This window comes from Ovis aries, chromosome 23, assembly GCF_016772045.2.
Source record: "Ovis aries strain OAR_USU_Benz2616 breed Rambouillet chromosome 23, ARS-UI_Ramb_v3.0, whole genome shotgun sequence".
Lineage (NCBI taxonomy): Eukaryota > Metazoa > Chordata > Mammalia > Artiodactyla > Bovidae > Ovis > Ovis aries.
Genome location: NC_056076.1, coordinates 33,133,185 through 33,153,517, shown reverse-complemented (window position 1 = coordinate 33,153,517; position 20,333 = coordinate 33,133,185). Strand labels below are relative to the sequence as shown.

The 20,333-nt window shown below is 45.8% G+C and overlaps 1 protein-coding gene across 6 annotated transcripts in view; it reads left to right on the top strand.

The window, feature by feature from the left end:
• Positions 1-20,333, top strand: part of LAMA3 (laminin subunit alpha 3) — a 253,384-nt gene that overhangs the window by 165,866 nt on the left and 67,185 nt on the right. For 5 of the 6 annotated variants that reach the window (XM_042239547.2, XM_060405225.1, XM_042239549.2 and 2 more), the window contains 6 exons: positions 841-939; positions 3,315-3,398; positions 7,114-7,344; positions 11,787-11,900; positions 16,553-16,662; positions 19,569-19,649. In XM_042239547.2, the coding sequence (XP_042095481.1) occupies positions 841-939; positions 3,315-3,398; positions 7,114-7,344; positions 11,787-11,900; positions 16,553-16,662; positions 19,569-19,649 (719 nt within the window). Of the gene's footprint in view, positions 1-840; positions 940-3,314; positions 3,399-7,113; positions 7,345-8,532; positions 8,730-11,786; positions 11,901-16,552; positions 16,663-19,568; positions 19,650-20,333 lie in introns of those variants that run through there. The other variant, XM_012103477.5, reaches the window with a different exon arrangement.

The following is a 20,333-nucleotide window of genomic DNA, read 5'->3' as shown; positions in this document are numbered from 1 at the left end:
TGTAAAGTCTGTCCAGAAAGATGCTGTCCAGAAAACCCTGATCGTTCACTCCCTCGTCTCCGTTACCATCATGCTGTTAAGGCAGCACTGAGAGGTGGTCCATATACCTGGCGGTATGGTCGGTCATGGGCTTCCCCAGCGGCTCAGTGATAACACCTCTGCCCGCGATACAGGAGCTGCCCGAAACATGGGTTCAGTCTCTGGGTTGGAAGATCCCCTGGCGGAGGATATGGCAACCCACTCCAGTGTTCTTGCCTGGAGGATCCCATGGACAGAGGAACCTGGTGGGCCAGAGTCCACAGGGTCGCAAAGAGTCGGTCTTGTGTGAAATGACGTAGCACACACACGTAGTTGGACAGGGCTCATGCACCCAAGAGAATGCAGAATCACTTAGGAAACAGTCACCATCTGTGCTCAGGGGAAGTTTTTTTTTAGTTTATTTTTGGAAGTTCATCTTGTACCTGATAGATATTAACCAGTTCTCTCGGCTAAATAGAAAAGCAGTGGCCTAGATTTCTTAGAATAGCTGTGGTTTAGTAGCCATCTAGAATAAAAGGATCTTATTTGTTTCTGTGTGACTAGTATTTTTCTTTTTAAGGGAAGTATCCTCTTGCTTGTAAAACTCAATCATCTTCACATTAAACATTTGAATCAATATAAAATGGTATAAAGTAGAGAGTTAAGATCCCATCTTCAGTTCCTCTCTCTAGAAATGAGCGCTGCTAAGGGGCTGATAGTGTATCTTCCCAGAGCTCTGGGCCAGTGTACTTCGTAGACAAACTGATGTGGCCATGGTGTGTTGCAGCGCTTGTGCTATTCATGCTGTTATTTCAATTTTAGGTTTCCTCGTACGGCGGGTACCTCACCTACCAGATTAAGTCGTTTGGACTACCTGCTGACATGGTTCCTCTGGAAAGGAAGCCGGCTGTGCAGCTCATTGTAGGTATCAGAGCACAAGCCAAGTGACAGGAAGTGGCAGTTGCAGCTTATGCCATTCTGATTTTAGGACATCTTTTCTTAAAAAATAATTTTATTTACATATTTCTTGGCTGCGCTGGACCTTCGCTCCTGCTCGGGCTTTTCTCTAGTTGAGTCAAGCGGGGGCTACTCTTCCCTGTGATTCAGGGGCTTCTCTTCTTGCTGAGCACAGGCTCGGGGGCATGTGGGCTCAGCAGTCGCAGCTCCCCGGCTCTAGAGCTCAGGCCCAGTAGTTGTGGCTCACAGGCCTAGTCGTCCTGCAGCATGTGGGATCTTCCCGGATCAGGATTGGACCCGTGTCTCCTGCATTGGCAGGCGGACTCCTCACCACTGAGCTACCAGGCAACTCATAGGACATCTTGATAAGTGGCCTACAAGAAGTCTGGGTTAAGTCATTTCCAGTATTTCGTAGAAACTTGAAAGGAAGTTGAGAGCATGTAGCACCTCCTCCAGATCCTGGGTGCCTGACTATCCCAGCCCTGAATTGTTTCTCTTTTCTTCCCTTCCAAGAACTTAACCATCTCCCTCCTGGCTTCTCACGATCATTGCCTCATTGTAAATTTGTTTTGTGTTTCTGTCTTTCAATTTCATTGCACACATGTTTTTGAGACTTCCCTTTTTGCAAAGTCACATTGCTGGGCTCATGAAGGCCAGGTGGTCCCTGTTGTCAAAAAAAAGTGTAATCTAAGGGGAGATGGGCTTCTCTGGTGGCTCAGTGGTAAAGAATCCGCCTGCAATGCAGGAGACCCAGGTTCCATTCCTGTGTCGGGAAGATCCCCTGGAGGAGGAAATGGTGACCCACTCCAGGATTCTTGGCTGGAGAATCCCATGAACAGAGGAGCCTGGCTACAGCCCATGGGGTCTCAAAGAGTTGTGACTAAGTGACTCAGCACAAACACGAGATACTGGGGAGCCCTTTTGGTTTTTTGAGAAGTGCATGCTATGTGCTAGGCACACAGCCCAGAACCACAGTCTAGCAATTTCCTTGAGGGCAGGGGTGATATACCATCCTGCTTTGAATCCCTCCAATGTACAGAACCTTGAACATGGGATGGGGTGCCATCACCTGATCTTGACTGTTTCTGGTTCATTTGCTGTAATTAATGTGTTGCAATTCCAGCTTCCTGAAGGACTTCTTTGTGTGTTTCGTGTAAGTGATGACTGGAAAACCCCACATGCCTCGTGCCAGCTGAGGGCCTCGCATTCTGGTAGCTTTTTGTGTTTAGGCATGGCTGTGCTATGTCCTGTTTCTGCTGGCACCTAAATGTATTGCGCTGTTGTTTTAAAAACTCGAAGGAACCTTCCTTTGCAAAACATCTTGAAAATGAAGCACCCAGGACTTTAGAGTTAAAGTTCAAGGAAAAATAGTTCCACAATAAAAACACTATTATGATGTGCTGTAGATCAGCCTCATTATTTTTTTACAGAGCATCTCAAATTCAGGCCATTAGTGTGCCTATATTTTACTGCCTCTGTTATTATGCAAACTGTTGGCGCTCATGGAGAAGTGATGACCAAAATTTCTTCTTAATTTATCTTCAAACTTGGAAAGTAATTTAGGCTCATAAAGCATATACTCTGCTGCTTTGTTCCAAACCACTGAAATCAAAAGCTTATTGGGCATATTTCTTAGATTAAGATTTTCAATGAGTGCTTGCAGATAATGCTCTTCTTTCTGAAAGGCCGGCTCTAATGAGTGAAACTTTTAGGGGTTTGGTGCCACAGAATAGCTGAGCTTCTGTATTGTGGGTGTGGGGTGAGGTTGCTGGTGGTGGATGCTGACTGTCCATCCCATTGTGCCCTGAAGAGTCGCTGTAATGGGGACTGGTGCAGAGGCTGAATGATGGGGCTTGTGCCCGCAGGGTCTTGGGCTGTGGGGTGAGCCCTGCTCCACGTGCCAGCCCTGCAGCACCCTGTCCATGCTCCCTGCACAGCCCGCAGCCAGCCTGCCAACCTCCTGCCCTCCCTCCCCTCCCCACTAACGACCCACCAGAGCACTTTCTTGCTCCCTGTCTTATCCTAGACAGTAGGGGAACTGGTCCCTCATGTTATCTGCAAAGCATATTTACTGATTTTTTTAATTGTTTCCATCTTTTTAAGCCACTTTTAGTCAAAGGAACTTTCCTGGTTTCCTATTTGTGAAAATGAACTCTATTAGGTCTTATTATTCCATTTCCGTGTTACTAATCCTTTTGCTTGTCGGTTCATCTTGCAGTTACTTTTTAGAATCAGTCATTTCATGTAAAGCAGATCCATAGACATGTGTTTGCAAATCAGCCATAAACTTTGAAACATGCCAGCCAAGCTACCAGCACATTCGTATTTGCCTTCCACAGGGTCAGCACATGTCCGTCATCTACCATGAGCCAAATCACCCCCGGCCAGACCGGCTGCATCATGGGCGAGTGCAGATGGTGGAGGTAAGGAAAAGTGAATGTGAGGTGGTTTTTCTTTCGTCTTTTTTTTTTTTTTTTGGCCACGCTGCAAAGCATGTGGGGTCTTAGTTCCCTGACCAGGGACCAAACCTGCACCCCTTGCACTGGAAGCTCTGCAGCTTAACTGCTGGACCACCAGGGAGGCCCCTGAAATGGTTCTTGACGAGCCTTTCTGTCCTATGACTTAGCTCTTTCAAAGAGTTGGTTTTTCTTTTGACTTACTTTATGAATATAAAATATTAATTATACTTATGTAAATATAATTTAGATATATAAATTAAAATTAGAAATTATATAAAGTATACAGAGCTCCAACCTCACAGGGCTTTGTTTGCACTATCTTTATGGCACTTAAACAGGAAACCATCCTGTCTCTTGTTTTACAGTTAAGTATCCTTATTGTATAAACTCCATGAGTCTGTCATGCTCCGATACACCTTGCATTTGTCCTCAGGATTCCTTCAGTGCCTGGAACCTGGTGGCTTTCCAACAAATGTGCTTGGGGTAAATAAATAGAAAAGTCACAAGCACATCTAATACCAAAAGAAATAAGAATAATATAGTTAAATAAAGGAGAGCTTATCAAATTATGTGTGCGTGCATGCTAAGTCCCTTCAGTCATGTCCAACTCTTTGTGATGCTATAGACTGTAGCCTGCCAGGCTCCTCTGTCCATGGGATTCTCCAGGCAAGCATACTGGAGTGGGTTGCCATGCCCTCCTCCAGGGGATCTTCCTAACCCAGAGATGGAACCCACATCTCTTACACCTCCTACATTGGCAGGCAGGTTCTTTACCCCCAGTGCCACCTGGGAAGCCCTATCAAATTGTAGAACATTGTATTACACCTACTTGGTTACAACTATTCCTTTAAGCAATGTTCCAATTATATTATTAAATTTGTCCAGGGATTTCCCTGGTGGTGTACTGGCTAAGACTTCAAGCCCCCAGAGTGGGGGCATCCAGGTTCAATGCCTGGTCAGGGAGCTAGATTCCAGTCACACATGAGGAAATGAAGATGGAAGATCTGAGTGCCACAAATAAAACATGGCACAGGCAACTAGAGAAATAAATAAAAATATTTAAATATGTCCAGTGAGAATTGTTAAATATATCCTCAAGGGGCTACTTTTTCAAGTACCTTAAACTTGCAGACATGCTATAACATTTCTGTACTGGTCCATCCATATGGTGGGATACCACTTGGCAATAAATAGAACAAAAAGTATTGGTGACTTCCAAAGTGTGGATGAAGCCCCAAAATATTATGCTGAAGGAAAGAAGCAAGACACAAAAGTCCACATAGTATGTGATTCTGCTTATATGAGAGAGGTTATGCCAGCAAAAATGGTGAAGAACCTCTTCCAATTTTTCCTCCACAAAAGCAATGAGAAAACTGGCAAATGTGGTCAAAATCAACTAGTTTACAAGTCTTGACAATTAACCAAAGGCTAGCAGTAATCTGCAAAGCATTTATTCCAGAAAAAAAAAAAAAGCCTGAATCTTTTGCCACTAAATACTGTAGTACTCCGTGATCTGCGGGTGGTCGAATCGATGAATTTGAAGCCACAGATGTGGAGAGTGGACTGGGAAGGTTTTCATGGATTTTTGAGTCCCAGAGGGTTGTCACCCCTAATACCTGCACAGTTCAAGGGTCAACTCTATATTGCAAATAGTTGGAAGTAGGGTTTTGAAGATATTTGCACAGTCACGTTCACTGCAACACTGTTCACAGTAGCCAAAAGGTGGAAGCAAGTGAAATGTCTATTGAAAGCCGACGGGATAAAGAAAATGTGTCACATACACGCTGGAATGGTATTCAGCCTTAAAAAGGAAGAAAGTTCTGTCGTATGCTAGAACGTGAATGAAATCTGAGCACATTCCACCAAGTGAAATAAGCAAGTCATGAAGAGATAACTACTATGTGATTCCACTTATATGAAGTATTTAAACTCCTCAAATTCATAGGAACAAAGGAGAGTGGTAGTTGCCAGGGGCTAGGGGAGGAGGAAGAGGCAGTTATTGCTTAATAGGTGCTGAGTTTCAGTTTTGCAGGATGATAAAGTTCTAGAGATCTGTTGCACAATCACGTGAATGTAGTTGATACTACCGTACACCCGGCTTCCATGGTGGCTCAGGAGGTAAAGAATCTGCCTGCAATGGGGGAGACTGGGGTTCAATCCATGGATTAGGAAGATCCCCTGCAGAAGGGACTGGCTACCCACTCTGGTGTTTTTGCCTGGAGAATCCCATGGACAGAGGAGCCTGGTGGGCTACAGTCCAGGGGATCGCATAGAATCGGACACAACTGAGTGGCTAACACTTTCATTTCACTTCACCATACTGTTAAAAATGATTAAGATGGTAAATCTTATGTTACATGTTTTTACATCATAAAAATAAAATAACATGAATGTGTGTGTGTGCAAGAAAAGGTTGGACTTTCTGTCACAATTATGAACATTTAATGAATGATCTGAGCTGTGCAACTTACTCTGTTTCCATATGCCTCTCTGCTCATTCTCACTCCCTTTATGCTTGTACAAGCAAAAGTGCATTGTGCAATAAGCTGAGCACTGAGAAATCTGACTTCATTTTATTGTTCTTTGTTTTCTGCCTTCATTTTCCCCCCCTTTCTCGTGGCTCTCTTCCTTCTTGGGAACAATCCAGGATATGTGACTTCTGAATGTAAATCTGCTGTGTCTACTTACCTATCTCATTTTAGTGTTTTCCCTGATGCATACATTTTATTAACTTTTATTGGGTATCCCAGGTGGCTTAGTGGTAAGAATCCACCTGCCAATGCAGGACATGTTGGTTCAATCCCTGGCTCAGGAAGATCCCCTGGGGAAGGAAATGGCAACCCACTCCCATATTCTTGCCTGGGAAGTCCCATGGACAGAGGAGCCTGGCAGGCTGTAGTCCATGGGGTCACAAAAGAGTCAGACATAACTTAGTGACTAAACAACAACCACAACAAATAGTTGCTTTACCAGGTTGGGGTAGTTTCTGTTGTGCAGCAAAGTGAATCAGCTATATATATACATATATCCCCTCTTTTTCTGATTCCCTTCCCATTTAGGTCACCGTAGAGTCTCTTCAGTGGGCCAGTGGTAAAGAATCCACCTGCAAGGCAGGAGACCCAGGTTCGATCTCTAGATCAGGAAGATCCCCTAGAGGAGGGCATGGCAACCCACTCCAGTACTGTTGCCTGGACAATCCCCATGGACAGAGGAGCCTGGTGGGCTACAGTCATAGGGTCACAAAGAGTCGGACTCAAGTGACTTAGCACGCATGCACGCAGAGCGTTGAGTAGAGCTCCCTGTTATGCAGTAGGTTCTTACTAGTTATCTAGTTATACATAGTAATGTTGAGTTTATACATAATAAACTGGGAAACTAGGAACAGTTTACTGTGTATAAACTACATACTATAATCTGTGTAGTTTATACATAGTAAACTAGGGAAGCCTGGCGTACTACACTCCATGGGGTCACAAAGAGTTGGACATGACTGAGTGCCTGAACAGCAGTGTGTATGTATGTCAGTCCCAGTCTCCCGGTCTATCCCACCTTCCCCCCTTGGTAACCATAAGTTTGTTCTCTACTCCTGATGCATTTTCAGTGTCGTTTGTTGGGCTCCTTCTGGCTGGCTGTCTTGCGGTCCCTGGGACTGAGTTCGCCTCTCTGCTTTCACGTGTAGGGAAACTTCAGACATGCCAGTAGCTATGCCCCCGTGACCCGGGAGGAGCTGATGACCGTGCTGTCTAGACTGCAAGGTGTGCACCTCCGGGGCCTCTACTTCACTGAGACGCAGCGGCTCACCCTGAGCGGGGTGGGGCTGGAGGAGGCCTCGGAAGCAGGAAGTGGACGCCGAGCAAAGAGCGTGGAGATGTGTGCCTGCCCCCCTGACTACACTGGTGACTCCTGCCAGGTAGGAGCTGCCCCTCAACCATCAAATGCCCTGGAGGGCTCCTGGGGCTGGCGCTCCTGTCTGCTGTCCAGCCCTCTTGGACGGCCTGGAGCCCTCTGACCATCAAACAAGTTTCTGCTGGGTGTCTAGCGTCTTATCTTATAAAAATGAAAAAAAAAAAAATAACTTGTCTCAAAACCCATCAGAAAGCATTAGGAGTTCAGTGGATCCTGGGGGTTGCAGAAATCTGGACTTTCCGGGAGGCAGGAAGGAAGTAACCCTGCATGTCCCAATATGTGAGCCACTGCCTTCCCAGGAGCTGATCCAGGGTCCGCTTGCCTTTCCTTAATCCAGGGCCTCTTTCCAGCACCCATCCCCCCACAGAGTTATAGTCCAGATTCTTCAGGGGAAGTTTCAGGCCAAGTTTCCAGCTCACAGCAGATCCTCAGCAGATGCCCAGTCAACTTGACTGTCCTCAGGGTGCTGTAACATGAAGCTATTTCATATCTCAAGCTGCAAATATTTCCTCTTCCTGAAGAGAGGGAAAGAAAGCACAGTGGGTAGTACAGTGAATAGGAAATAGCACACACTGGCATCTTGAGAATTCCAGACGCCTGTCGGATATGCAATTAGCAACTTCCCCTCCCGACCCCTGGATTGCAGGAAACCCTAAAGGTGATCTGCACATCGGTTCTTTTTTTAACCTGCAGGTATAATATCTTTGCAGATTAAAATGCGACCTATTTTGCAGGTTAAAATATAATATACTCACTGTGGTTTTCTCGGGATTCCTGCCAGGTAACTTTTAGTCCGCAGGTACCTCCGCTCTTTGTCCCCCTGTCTTCTCTGTCTTTTCTAGCCCGATTAAGTGAAATTTCTAGCCCGAGGGAAAGAGAGGGACCTCTGGCTCACCACCCTGCTGCCCAGGGCGTGTTCTAGGCACATGACTCAGCCTGTGATTTACAGCTGCGAGTGCTGTCTGGGGGGTGAGGTGGGTAGAAGGTGATGCCTGCCCCACCTGGCAGGAATTACAGAGTAGCGCGTTTGCCCGCGGGACTGTTATATGCGCTCTCTCCCAGGCTGACTCACAGGTGAAGTTTACAGGTGGGGCCTCCTGCCGCAGACAGCCTGCCTTCTACCTGAGTCAGCCCGGCCTGGGCAGCGAGCAGGAAGGGCAGGTATAAGAGGAAGAGGCAGAGGTCTGTGCGCAGCCAGCGGGACGCCCAGGGACCACGATGCCCCCGGCAGTGAGGTGGTCTGCCCGGAGTGTGGGATGGCTGTGGATCTTTGGGGCAGCCCTTTGGCAGTGTCTGGGGTACAGTTCACAGCAGCAAAGGGTAGTGCTTCCTCCATCTCCGGGTCAATACCAACTGCAAGCAAGTTATTTGGAGCTTAAGCCCAACCAGGTAACGGCCCTTTTACGTTTTGCTTTGGGTAGGGGAGGGTTCCCAGCTCCCTGAGATTTCAAGGCAGGGTAATGAGTGAGGAGTGGGTGGGCTGGGGGAGGGGCCGATGGCTTCACCATCCGCTGACTGGCAGTGTTCATTACGGTGCCTTACGGTGCCTGACAGATCGCTCTCCTGGGCTATTAACCACAAACCGTATAAACATCAGCCCACCTGGAAATGCCGAGGCAGCTAGAGTTTGAATGCCTGTGGGATGTTCATGTCTAGGAAACTTTGTGCCCTTTCTAGACGAACCCAAGCCTTAGGATAAGAGTCTGGATGCCTGTAGGTTTCCAGGTTCTGCTTGGGAGAAAAATGACCTATAAAGTAAACCTTGAGAATCAGTGGAATCCCTATTTAAGATTAAGAAAAGTGATGAGATCAATTTTGTGTAATACCTAACAAACGTGCTTCAATTTGCCAGGCATTAAACATTCATAAATTCTGCTTTCACTGTATTTAAACTTCCTGGATGGTACTTGTATATTCACAGAGAAATAAATTCTATGGCTGCTAAAGTGATCCAGGAAACTTGATAGAGACATCATTTTATCATTTGTACTACAAAAGTTTATTGGAAAAGTTATCCTGAAAAATTATCACTTAAAAAATTAGTAGTTGCAAAGTCTCTTTACTGAAGTAACATGTTAGGACACATTCGTTTTCATTTAGAATAAGTCTTCAATACAGTCTGAATAGTTGAACAGAATTGTATGTTAAATGTAGAGTTTGTGTGCTTTATAGAGGTGAGAAAATAATTATATTTCCATAACCGACAAATGTTCTGAGAGTCACATGATACATAGTTCTTACGGAGTGCTTTTCTATTTCTAAGCAAAAGCAAATTAAGATGGGTGATTTACCTTTAATCAGGATAGACCATCCTCACCCACCAAAGAATATTTAATTAAAGCTTTTACTGGGCATGTTGTCATAAATAAACCATATATATTTATTATTTAGATAATTTGTTCTTTATTAAATCGGGTAATTTTATAAGCATGTAATGGGGTATGTGGTGATAATTATAAGGCCCCGTGCCTTATTAGTAGAGATTATTTGTAGATACGCTCATACCACCACTGGCTGAATTAAGTTCAAATGTATCTCTCAGTTGTGCTTTCAGCTCAAGAACATTCCTTTCATGTTTGGATTCTCCTTAGACAAGCCCATTCAGTAATCTAAGGTTTTGTAGTGCATTCTTTTGCCTCGACATGGTTCCTAATAGCTGAAGGGAAAATTATATTGGAAATTATAGTATTGTTATTGTGTATGATTTGGCATCATTGTGTGTAGCTTTAGAAGGAATTTCTAGCAGCAACTAGAATATTCAACTCTGGGGAGTGTGTGAGCTTCTTTTTCCCTTTGGCCTGCCCAGGTAGAGACCTTTTAGGCCATGAATGAATGAGAGCAAATTTCCCTTGGCTATAGCCTCAGAGTCTCATAGATGTATGTGCTGTTTAAAGAGATTAGATTAAAGATCATCTTTATCTTGAAGTATTAGTTTTTCCTGATGCCTTAAAGATAGGCCCTGTAGGAGATCAGTGAAGGAAACTAGAGACTACACCTAAGTTTAATCGGTGATTGGCTCTGCCAAAATGAAGAAAATGACTTTCAAGGCAGAAATTCTCTTTAGAGGTAGAAATCTAAGTAACTTTTAATGGCTGGTATAAGAATAATTGCTTTTTTTTTTTTTCCTACTGGGGGCATTCTTTTTAAAAAGTTATTTATTTAATCATTTATGGCTGTGCTGTGGCACAGAGGTTAAAGTGTCTGCCTGCAATGTGGGAGACCTGGGTTCGATCCCTGGGTTGGGAAGATCCCCTGGAGAAGGAAATGGCAACCCACTCCAGTATTCTTGCCTAGAGAATCCTGTGGATGGAGGAGCCTGGTGGGCTACAGTCCATGGGGTCGCTAAGAGCCGGACACGACTGAGCGACTTCACTTGGGTCTTCATCACTGTGCATGGGCTTTCTCTAGTTGCAGCAAGCAGGGCTACTCTCTAATTGGCAGTGCTTGAGCCTCTCATTTTGGTGGCTTCTCGCTGCGGAGCATGGGCTCTAGGCACACGGACTTAGCTGCCCTGGAGCAGCTGGAATCTTCCTGCACCAGAGATCAAACCTGTTCCCCTGCATTGGTGGGCAGATTCTTAACCTCTGGCCCACCAGGGAAGTCCCAGGGACATTCTTAACTAGACTTTTCAAAAAATATATCAGTTCATAAAAAAAAAAAACCATAATTCTTCTCATCCACATGAAAAATAATAACTTGCAGCATTATACTGGAAGAAGACGATATAGAGGAGATGGGGTTAATCAGAGCAGTGTTGAACAGGAGAACAAGACCAGCTCAAGGAAATTGCCTTAAGCTGGGTCTTTGTGTTCAGTGGGAACCAAACATCCCTATCAAGTTCTGTACAAGAATGCAAGCTGTTTCCTTTCCCCCAGGGTTCCCTGTCACCTGTGGTCTGGTGAGTGGCAGTGAATGGGTTCCACTGGACCTGCCATTATTGATTAAATCCCAGTGGTGATCCCAGCTTTCCCCTCCTCCCATCCAGCTCCCCCACCAGCCCAAATCCACACTTGGAAAAGGGATGGCTACCCAAAGAGAACTTGAACTTGAAGGGATTTGCTCAGAGGTCCTCCCCGCTGGTGGACTGAGGTCCTGATCCTCTTTGCTTTCTCAGCCTTCCATGCCTCTACTGGCCCTCAAAACAACTGGCTTGAGAAGGAGAGGCACCCAACTTCCATAGTCAACCCCCTACACCCCGTTTGCTCTGATTTCCCCACCACACATCTCCCATTCCACCACAAACTCACATACCTACCAGGATGTGAAAACAGCAGAAAACCTGGTGGAAAAAGCAAGCGAACCTGGCTTGCATTGGAAGATGGAAGTTCACACACTGACCAAAGTAGGGAGGTTAGAAAGGTCAATGCTTGACAGTCAGGATGGTCACCTGCCTCAGATAGTAAATTTCTTTCTTTGTATTGACTAAACGGTTTGTTTGCAAAACAGGGATGCAGCCCTGGATACTATCGTGAGAACAAAGGCTTATACACCGGACGGTGTGTTCCCTGCAACTGTAACGGGCATTCCAATCGCTGCCAGGATGGCTCGGGAGTATGCATTGTGAGTAAACTGAGCTGGAATGTTACTAACAAACGATCTGTGTCTCCCGGCCCCCCTCCGCTAGGCCCTCAGACATCAGACGTCACCTTTACCGAACCCTAAATAGAGGTGATTATGTAAGCAGGGGATGGAGTGGTGGGGGTGCAGGGTGAAGCACCAGGTAACCAGGTTTTCCCTCTATTTTTTTTTCTAGAGATTTCTTTTCCTGTGTACCATTTTTAAAGTTTTTATTGAACTTGTTACAGTTTTGCTTCTGTTTTATGTTTGGGGTTTTTTTCTTTTGGCTGTAAGGCATGTGGGATCCTAGCTTCCCAACTAGAACCCTCACTCCCTGCATTAGAAGGTGAAGTCTTAACCACTTGACTGCCAGGGAAGTCCCTTTTCCCTCCATTTTAACATGCCCCGTCAGAGAATGTTCTGTCTGAGCAATTAAATTACACCTTAGCTTCTGAATCTCACTAGATGATAAATAATGGGTAGATGCTGGGGTTTAACTCTTGCCGTGCATGTGTGCTAAGTGGCTTCAGTCGTGTCCGACTCTTTGCAACCCTGTGGACTATAACCCACTACACTGCTCTGTCTATGGGATCCTCCAGGCAAGGATACTCGCATGACATCCTTGCCATGCCCTCCTCCATCTTTCCAACCGAGGGGTCAAACCTGTGTCTCCTGCAGCTACCGCACTGCCAGCAGATTCTTTACCCCTGAGCCACCGGGGAAGCCCTAGCTCTTGCCAGGATATGGTAAACCAGAGCTACTCCTTTGGACCTCAGTTTTGTTGAGGGTGGCGTGGGGCAGGAGGTTGCAGGGAGGAGACCTCATTGCTGTCAGATGAGCAGTGGCTGAAGAAATTGATCAGAGGAGGAGGAGATGCTGGCAAAGGCTGAAGGCACACTCTCCATCCATCAAACACTAACCCCCATGGCTGCCAAGGCAGTGCGTTTATGGGGGAAGACAGGCAAGGGGAGTCCCAGTGGTTTATGACTTAGCCACCAGAAAACTACCTTCTTTGGGTATGTTTTAGAAAATTCTCCCACACAAAACTAGGTTCTCAGGAGATTTTTCTCATGCATCCTGAAGCAAAACAGTTTTTATTCTGCTATCTTCCTGCCTATCCTCAGAGGTCCCCCCTCCAGTAGCCACGGCCTCCCCAGCTAGAAGGAAGATGGACAGTTCTGAGAAAAGGAGGCCACGTTGGTGCCTGAATACAGAGCCCCCACTTCTTTTGTGCGGTTGAGAAATACGTTGTCCTGGCGCGGGCTTCCTCTGCATTTTGTGAAGCACCTAGAGTGTGTTTCAGCTCTTTGAGTTCCTAGACTGTTTTATGCCCATTCAGCGTGTCCTGAGGAGCTATTTCCTCTGCAAGACGGAACAGGCCAGGACAGGAAATTGTCGTAAAGAGGCTGACAGAATATTTTGTAGGATTTTAGCCTTATAAGTTCCAAAAGTGTAAGAGATGTCAGGCAGTATTATTTTCCAGCTCTTTGGTATCTCATGTAATCGTTTGTATTTCATACTGTGTGATGGGTGTAACACAGGTAGACACTGTCATGAAAAATACTTATCTTGCTGTTGAGTCATTGCAAGGCCACTTTATAAAAGCTGCCAGAGAACAAAGGGAGTTTTCTCTGTAGTCCATCCACCCAGTGAAGGGATCGCTAGTGAGAGTCATAATTCATGTTTCAATCAAACAACAATATTCTCTTTCTCACTTTTCTTTGCAGCTCCGTCTTCCCTTGTCCTTGACGGCCACATTCCCTCTAGAACTGATTCATTCAGGGAACCCTTGCTGAGTATTTGCTCTTATGGGAAGGACCAAGCTAAGTGCTGGGGTTAGAGCCATCGGACATAATCCCTACTCTCAGGAGGCTTGCTGTGTGGTGGGGGGTGTGCCTGTGTACACACATGTACATGTGCACACGAGTACACGCACACGGGTGCAGCTCAGTGGCAGGCTGTGGGTGCTAGCCCTGCTCTCCAACATGGCCCTTGCCCGGGAGCCGCGCACACAGCCCCATCCTCAGAAAACAGAAGTGAGGAGACCCAGCCCCTTTCGCTAGCAGACGGGATCCTGTACACTGGCCCCCACTTCCCGAGGTCCAGAGTCAATTCTGAAATCTGAGACCTTCACACATGTGCGCCTCTCCCTGTCCTTTCAAGTATAAGCTTCAAAGGGTGAAAAGAAGCCAGCCCACCCCCCGCCAGTGAAGCAGCATGTGGCCAGCAGGGAGGCAGCCGAAGCCAGTGACGTGTCCTGTGGGCGCTGCTGGCCGCCGGAGCTCTGATGACCGGCTCCGTGCTCTCCGCTGAGGCGCTGCTGTTCCGCCTTCTCCTGGCCGCTTCCTCTCCCTTCCTCTGCCTTTGCTACCCAGTCACGTCTCAGCTTCCCTTCGTTTCCTTCCCTCCTCTCTCTTCTCATCGTCGTTCTTCAGTTTTCCTCCTTTTTATATATTTTTAAGGGAATTTTACTTTTCAATTATCTTACTTTATTTTTTATGCTTAACACATGTGATTGCTCAGTTGTGTCTGACTCTTTGCAACCCCATAGCCAGGCTCCTCTGTCCATGGGATTTCCCAGGCAAGATTATTGGAGTGCATTGCCACTTCCTGCCTCAGAGAATAAAGGATCTAAACCATGTCTCTTGTGTCTCCTGCATTGGCAGGAAGATTCTTTACCACTGGTACCACCAAGGAAGCCCATTTTATATTTATTTTAATTATTTTATTTATTTGACTGCCCCAGCTCTTAGATGAGGCATCAAACTCTTAGTTTCAGCATGTGGAATCTAGTTTCCTGATCAGGAATCAAACCCAGGCCCCCTGCATAGGGAGTTCGAAGTCCCATCTACTGGCCCACCACACTGGTTTTCGTCCTTTTTATTCCTTGCTGCTGGAGCCAGTCTTCCCCTGCCTCCAGGATGATTTATCTGAAACTCACAGCTGACTCAGGGGTCCCCTGAGGCTCATTACCAGACGTTCACACTCCTCAGGCAGCCTCAGGGCCCCTTGATCTGTGCTGCCGCCTCTCCAGCCATAGCCTGCCCCCTTGCACTTCACCCTCGGGAGCACCAGCTGCTGCAGGTTGTCTGTCCATACCACTATGCTCCTGCAAGACTAAGGTCCTGTGCACACCAACCCCTGCACCCAGTGTGTCCTTCCTCCTTTCTCCACCTAGCTCCTTCCTCTTCTGTCCTCCACACAGGCCTCATCACCTCCCTGAGGCTCCTCTGGCTATTAGGGCATGCTGCCAACACCTCTGTCATCGTATTTCCCACCCCTGAGTCAGGGTTCCAATCTATCTTTGTGCCCCTGATACCTAGCATAGCTGAGCAGCTAGTTCATGCACAGTAGATATTTGCCATCACGTGGACCTTGGAAAGCACATGCTGTGAGGGTGGATATGGATTCATTCATTCACTCACTCATTGACAGTAAAACAAGGAAATCTGATAGGTAGATGCCTCAAATTTGCAGGACTGAGGAAGACAGATTTCAGGGTAGATGCTTTCAGCTGAGAGTGAGTGGTATTTCAGACATTCTTATGGGCTTTTTATCAAGCAACTCAGTTTCTAACCCCCTTCTATGCTCCTTTCCCTGTGCCCCTGTAAAGGCCCAGAGTTCAGAGGGGTCTGGGGAGGATTTATCATAGGATTCAGGTAACCTCACCACAATTCTTGCTTCTCCACGTTCTTACTTCCTCAGTGTTTTCAGCTCAGAACTAAGTTGACATTGGACTGAAACATCTCTCTCCAGGCAGTTCTTCTTTAAAATTGTCATTTGGAGCCATAAAAGAAAGGAAACTGGGACTTTTCTGGTGATCCAATGGCTAAGACTCTGAGCTCCCAAGGCAGGGGGCTTGAGTTCAATCCTTGGTCAGGAAGCTGGATCCCACCTGCCACAACTAAGACGCTGCATGGCCAAGTAAATAAATAATAAAGAAAGGGAGCTAATGTGAAAAGGGGAACACTTGGGTCAAAAGAACACATGTTTCTGAGAGAGTCAGGGAGGCCGAGCAAAGTAAACGTACAGGAAGCCGCCAGCACCCTCACCTGACACCCCTGAGAGACTCCTCTCTGGATCCTACAAGTCCTGATAACCTTGGAAAGTGGGCATTATTTTAACTGTACATTTTAGGAAAATTAGAATAGTATATAAATCATACACCATTTATATTGATTTATATGGACCTTCCCTGGCAGTCCAGTGGTTAAGACTTCACACTCAGCCACTTCCACACAGTGTAGGGGACACAGGTTCAGTCCCTCGTCAGGGAACTAAGATCCCACATGCCATGTGGCATGGCCAAAAAAAGTTGATTTATTAAAAAACACCAAGGCCCAGAGAGGTGAAGGGACTTGCCCAAGATCCCCACAGCTATGGAATGTTCAAGTGGGATTTTAACCCCACTGATCTGGCTCCATTTCACCCTTCCTCCCCATGATAACACCGAATAGCTGATGGAAGGGCAAGTACACTATTTTTCTGGCACCAACAATGATTGGCTGGGTAGGAAAAGGCATATGATTAACAAAACCTATATTGCTGTGTCAGAGGATTTGAGTTATAATTGTGTGAGTAATTAAGATGACAGCAATCTCAATAGTAATAAATGTAATAGGTTGTTATTAATTTTACCGTTTCTCTCTCCCAAGAACTGCCAGCATAACACTGCAGGGGAACACTGTGAGCGCTGTAAAGAGGGTTACTATTGGAACACCGTTCATGCATCCTGTAGAGTCTGCCCATGTCCTCATTCAGACAGGTACTGTAGAGGTTTGACAGTAATCTATAAAGACAGGAAGTATTGAGTTGGCAAAAAAGTTCATTCGGATTTTTTGTAGCCGTGATGGAAAAACCCGATTTAACTCTTTGGGCCAACCCAATAGTTTGATGGGTGTCTAGGGCTGGGGAATGGGTGGTGGGAAGAAATGGGAAGGGGCTGATAAATGGCATAAAATTTCTTTTAGAGGTGATGAGAATGCTCTAAAATTGATTGTGGTCATGACTGTGCAATTCTGTGAACACACTAAAAGCCATTGAATCTAACATTTTAGGTGGGTGGATTGTATGATATGTGAAGTCTATCTCAATAAAACAATTTTCTATTTTTAAAAAAGGAATAACAAAATGGGAACAAAACCAAACAAAAACAGACTCTCCAAGTTGTGTTCTTCAGAGTTTTGCGTTTTCCTCTTTTCTTTTGCTATTCGTTCAATGGCTAAGCAATTTATTGAGCACCATCCCTTCTCCAGATGCTGGGGTAACTGCAGTAAAGAAGGCTGGCAAAGACATTAAGCTTCACCTGAAGAATGTGAGGAGAGAGTGGGGTTATTACTCAGTAAAATGTGCACAAATCAGTCTGAAGTATAACTTCAGAGATGGGCCACACCACTGAGAAAAGGGTTATGTGATAGACAGTGAGCGGATTCTTTACAGAGGGTGGTAGCAGAGCTTTCTGGAGTTGTTGGGCAGGGACTCCTGAGTGATGAGGTGGAGTACCAAGACAATATGATGAGGGTCCATGGGAAGGGGGAAAAAAACAGATGAGAAAACTCCTGTGATTGTTTGTAGACAGTAAGAAGGCATGGATGGCTTGATTGCACTGAGAGAGAGCTGGCTGGGAGATGAGGTTGGTGGGACAGCCAGAATACAGATCATGTACCTTTCAGGCTAGAGTAAGGCACTTGGATGTTAAGGATTTTTATCCTCAGTGTGATGGAAGCCACAGGACAGTTCTGAGCCTTAGAGAGATGTGAGCTGCATTATCATCCAGGCTCCAGGAAGGTCAGTAGACTCTGTAGGTAGAAAGCCATCATTTTCCTTTCGTGATAATCCAGGTTCAGTTTGGCTTTGGCACTTTGTCCTACTCTTGCTCATAATCACATGTTCACTGTGAGTCCAGACAAAATATAAACAGGTAACCAAGTGAAGCAAGATTTGATTTGAAAAATCAGAATGATGGTGATCAAGTACCAGTAGTGCACAGGTTCAGGAGCAAGTGTGGACCACAAGGCTGGCTGATATCAGCTGAGCTAGCAGAGAAATTGGCCAAGTCTTAAAATTATTAGAAGCCACCTGCCCAATGTGGCTTTTCTGGAGATGCATATTTGAAATATCCACTCTGGTTTGCTATCTGTGTGTTTGATACTCCTTAAACCTGCCCGGTCCTGTGGCTTTATTTGTAAAGGGATCTATCACTTGACACTTGCCCAGGCTTGTTTGAACAGAAGCTGGAGAGAGTAAAAAGCTGCAAGATGTTCACAGGGTGCTTGGGGAAAGCGTTTAATCTTTGGTTGCAAAGCATGTTATCATCGAGGTCAGCTTTCAGCTTCTGTGTAGTTGAAGTAACACACATTTCCTAGGATGTATCAGTAAAATCCTATTTTTATCTAATTCTCCTTCCAGCAATATTAATACTGCTGACAAATTTCTAACTGTCCCTTTAAAGGTGTAACTCTATATCTATCTAATTGTCCAAGAGAAGCTTCCCAAATAAGAACTCTTTGAAACTTCCCTTGTGGTCAAGTGATTAAGAATCCACCTTCCAGTTCAGGGGATGTAGGTTCAATACCTGGTTGGGGAACTAAGATCCCATATGCCACAGAGCGACTAAGCTTACATGCGTGCGTGCTAAGTCGAGTCTGACTCTTTGCGACCCTAGGGAGCCCACCAGGCTCCTCTGTCCATGGGATTCTCCAGGCAGGCGCTCCTCCAAGGGATCTTCCTGACCCGAGGATCAAACAGGAGTCTCATGTCTCCTCCATTGGCAGGAGGGTTCTTTAATGCCAGTACCGCCTGGGAAGCCCAACTAAGTCCATGAGCCACAGCTAAGATCCAGCACACCCAAATAAACAAATAGTTTTAAAAATCAGAATTCTCTTACCAGCTAGTGATAAATGGAGTTATTTCCCCTCAGATCTATGTCAGTGGAATGCTCAGTGGTCATAGATGTTTCTTCGTAAGGCAACAAGGACTTTTTCATGGTCTCTTGGTTTAATTTTTTTTTTAAAGAAGCTTCTATAAACACACCAGTTCAGAACTAAAAGAAAGAGAATAGAAGTTCCAACAGCCTGATTGGAAAAGTGTGGAAATCACCAGGGACCATATCCACAGAGCTAGCTGGGCCCAAGCATGCTCTGGGCTTTAGTCCCCTCTGGGGCTCTGAGGGCACTCTGGGTGGGCCTGCCCCCACCCCCGAGCCCTCCACACACATACTTTTTCTTCCCAGAAGGGATTGTGCCCAGTATAAAATAAAAGAACTAGAATAAGCAAGGAGGGGAAAAATTTTTTTTTGAAGAATCAGAACTCTCTGTTCTTCTCTTCTGCCCAGACTTGTTTGATTCCTTCCTTGTTATTTCTGGAAAAAGTGCTGTCGTCACCATCTCTTCCCAAGTGTGTTACTTTACTCTGTCTTAAGGGAAGGAATGTATTTCTCCAAGCCGAAAATAAAAATGCCTTCAGTCCCTATTCACCCAGATTTGCCTGATGTCAGCTGAAATCATTCATCATTCTCTCGACAAGTTTTGATGGGCAAATTTTTCTTCACATGAAAGGTACCTGGACCCTTGGTTTCCAGTTTCACTTCATGTGGCAAAAAATAATGAGCATAGAAACCTGTGGGTTTATGTTTCTACTAGGGCTTTTTCTGTCTTTTTTTTTTTTTTTAAGTTTTGCCACCGGCTGTGTTGTGACTGGAGAAAACGTCAAGTGCTTCTGCAAACCTGGATACACAGGAACACGCTGTGAAAGGTGGGTGCCGCCCTCCCCTGTGCCCGCCTTCTCACCTCCTCCCCATCTCACAGGTGGGGTGGGCTCTGCAGGCAGGCTGCTGCAGGCACCCTGGGTGTGGGTGGGGCTCAGAGATGGGGTGGGGCCTCTGGTTTCTCTGAGGCTGGGAAAAGGTCTCTTGGGAAAAACACAAGACTGTCACTTCATAAATCATTAACTTCCTTCTCTTCCTTGGTTTGTACATGTGGAAACTTGAGAATTAGGGCCGATATGCCATAGTCCTATACACTCTAGCAAACACCCCTGTATGCCCATGTGCTTACATATATGCCTACATACCCCCACTCCCACGCACACTCCTGCATGCCCCTACCCAGACATATATCTACATACTCCTACCACCATCGAAACTCAAACTTCTGTCCCCAAATATACACATCCAAACATGCAACTCTATATACTCCCACACATGCACGCATATCCACAGCCCTAGATTTGCCTACACACACACCCCTGTTAATGCACACATGACATTATGAACACTGGCAGGACAGTCTGTGTCTCACCCATTTCTGAATCCCTTAGTGCCTAGTGAGCTGCTATTCATATAATAGGTGTTTAATAATGTTTGGGAAACAAAAGAATACATGTTACAGAATGGAAGGTATGTACTTGATTATAAACGCTGCAGAGCCAAGCTTGCAT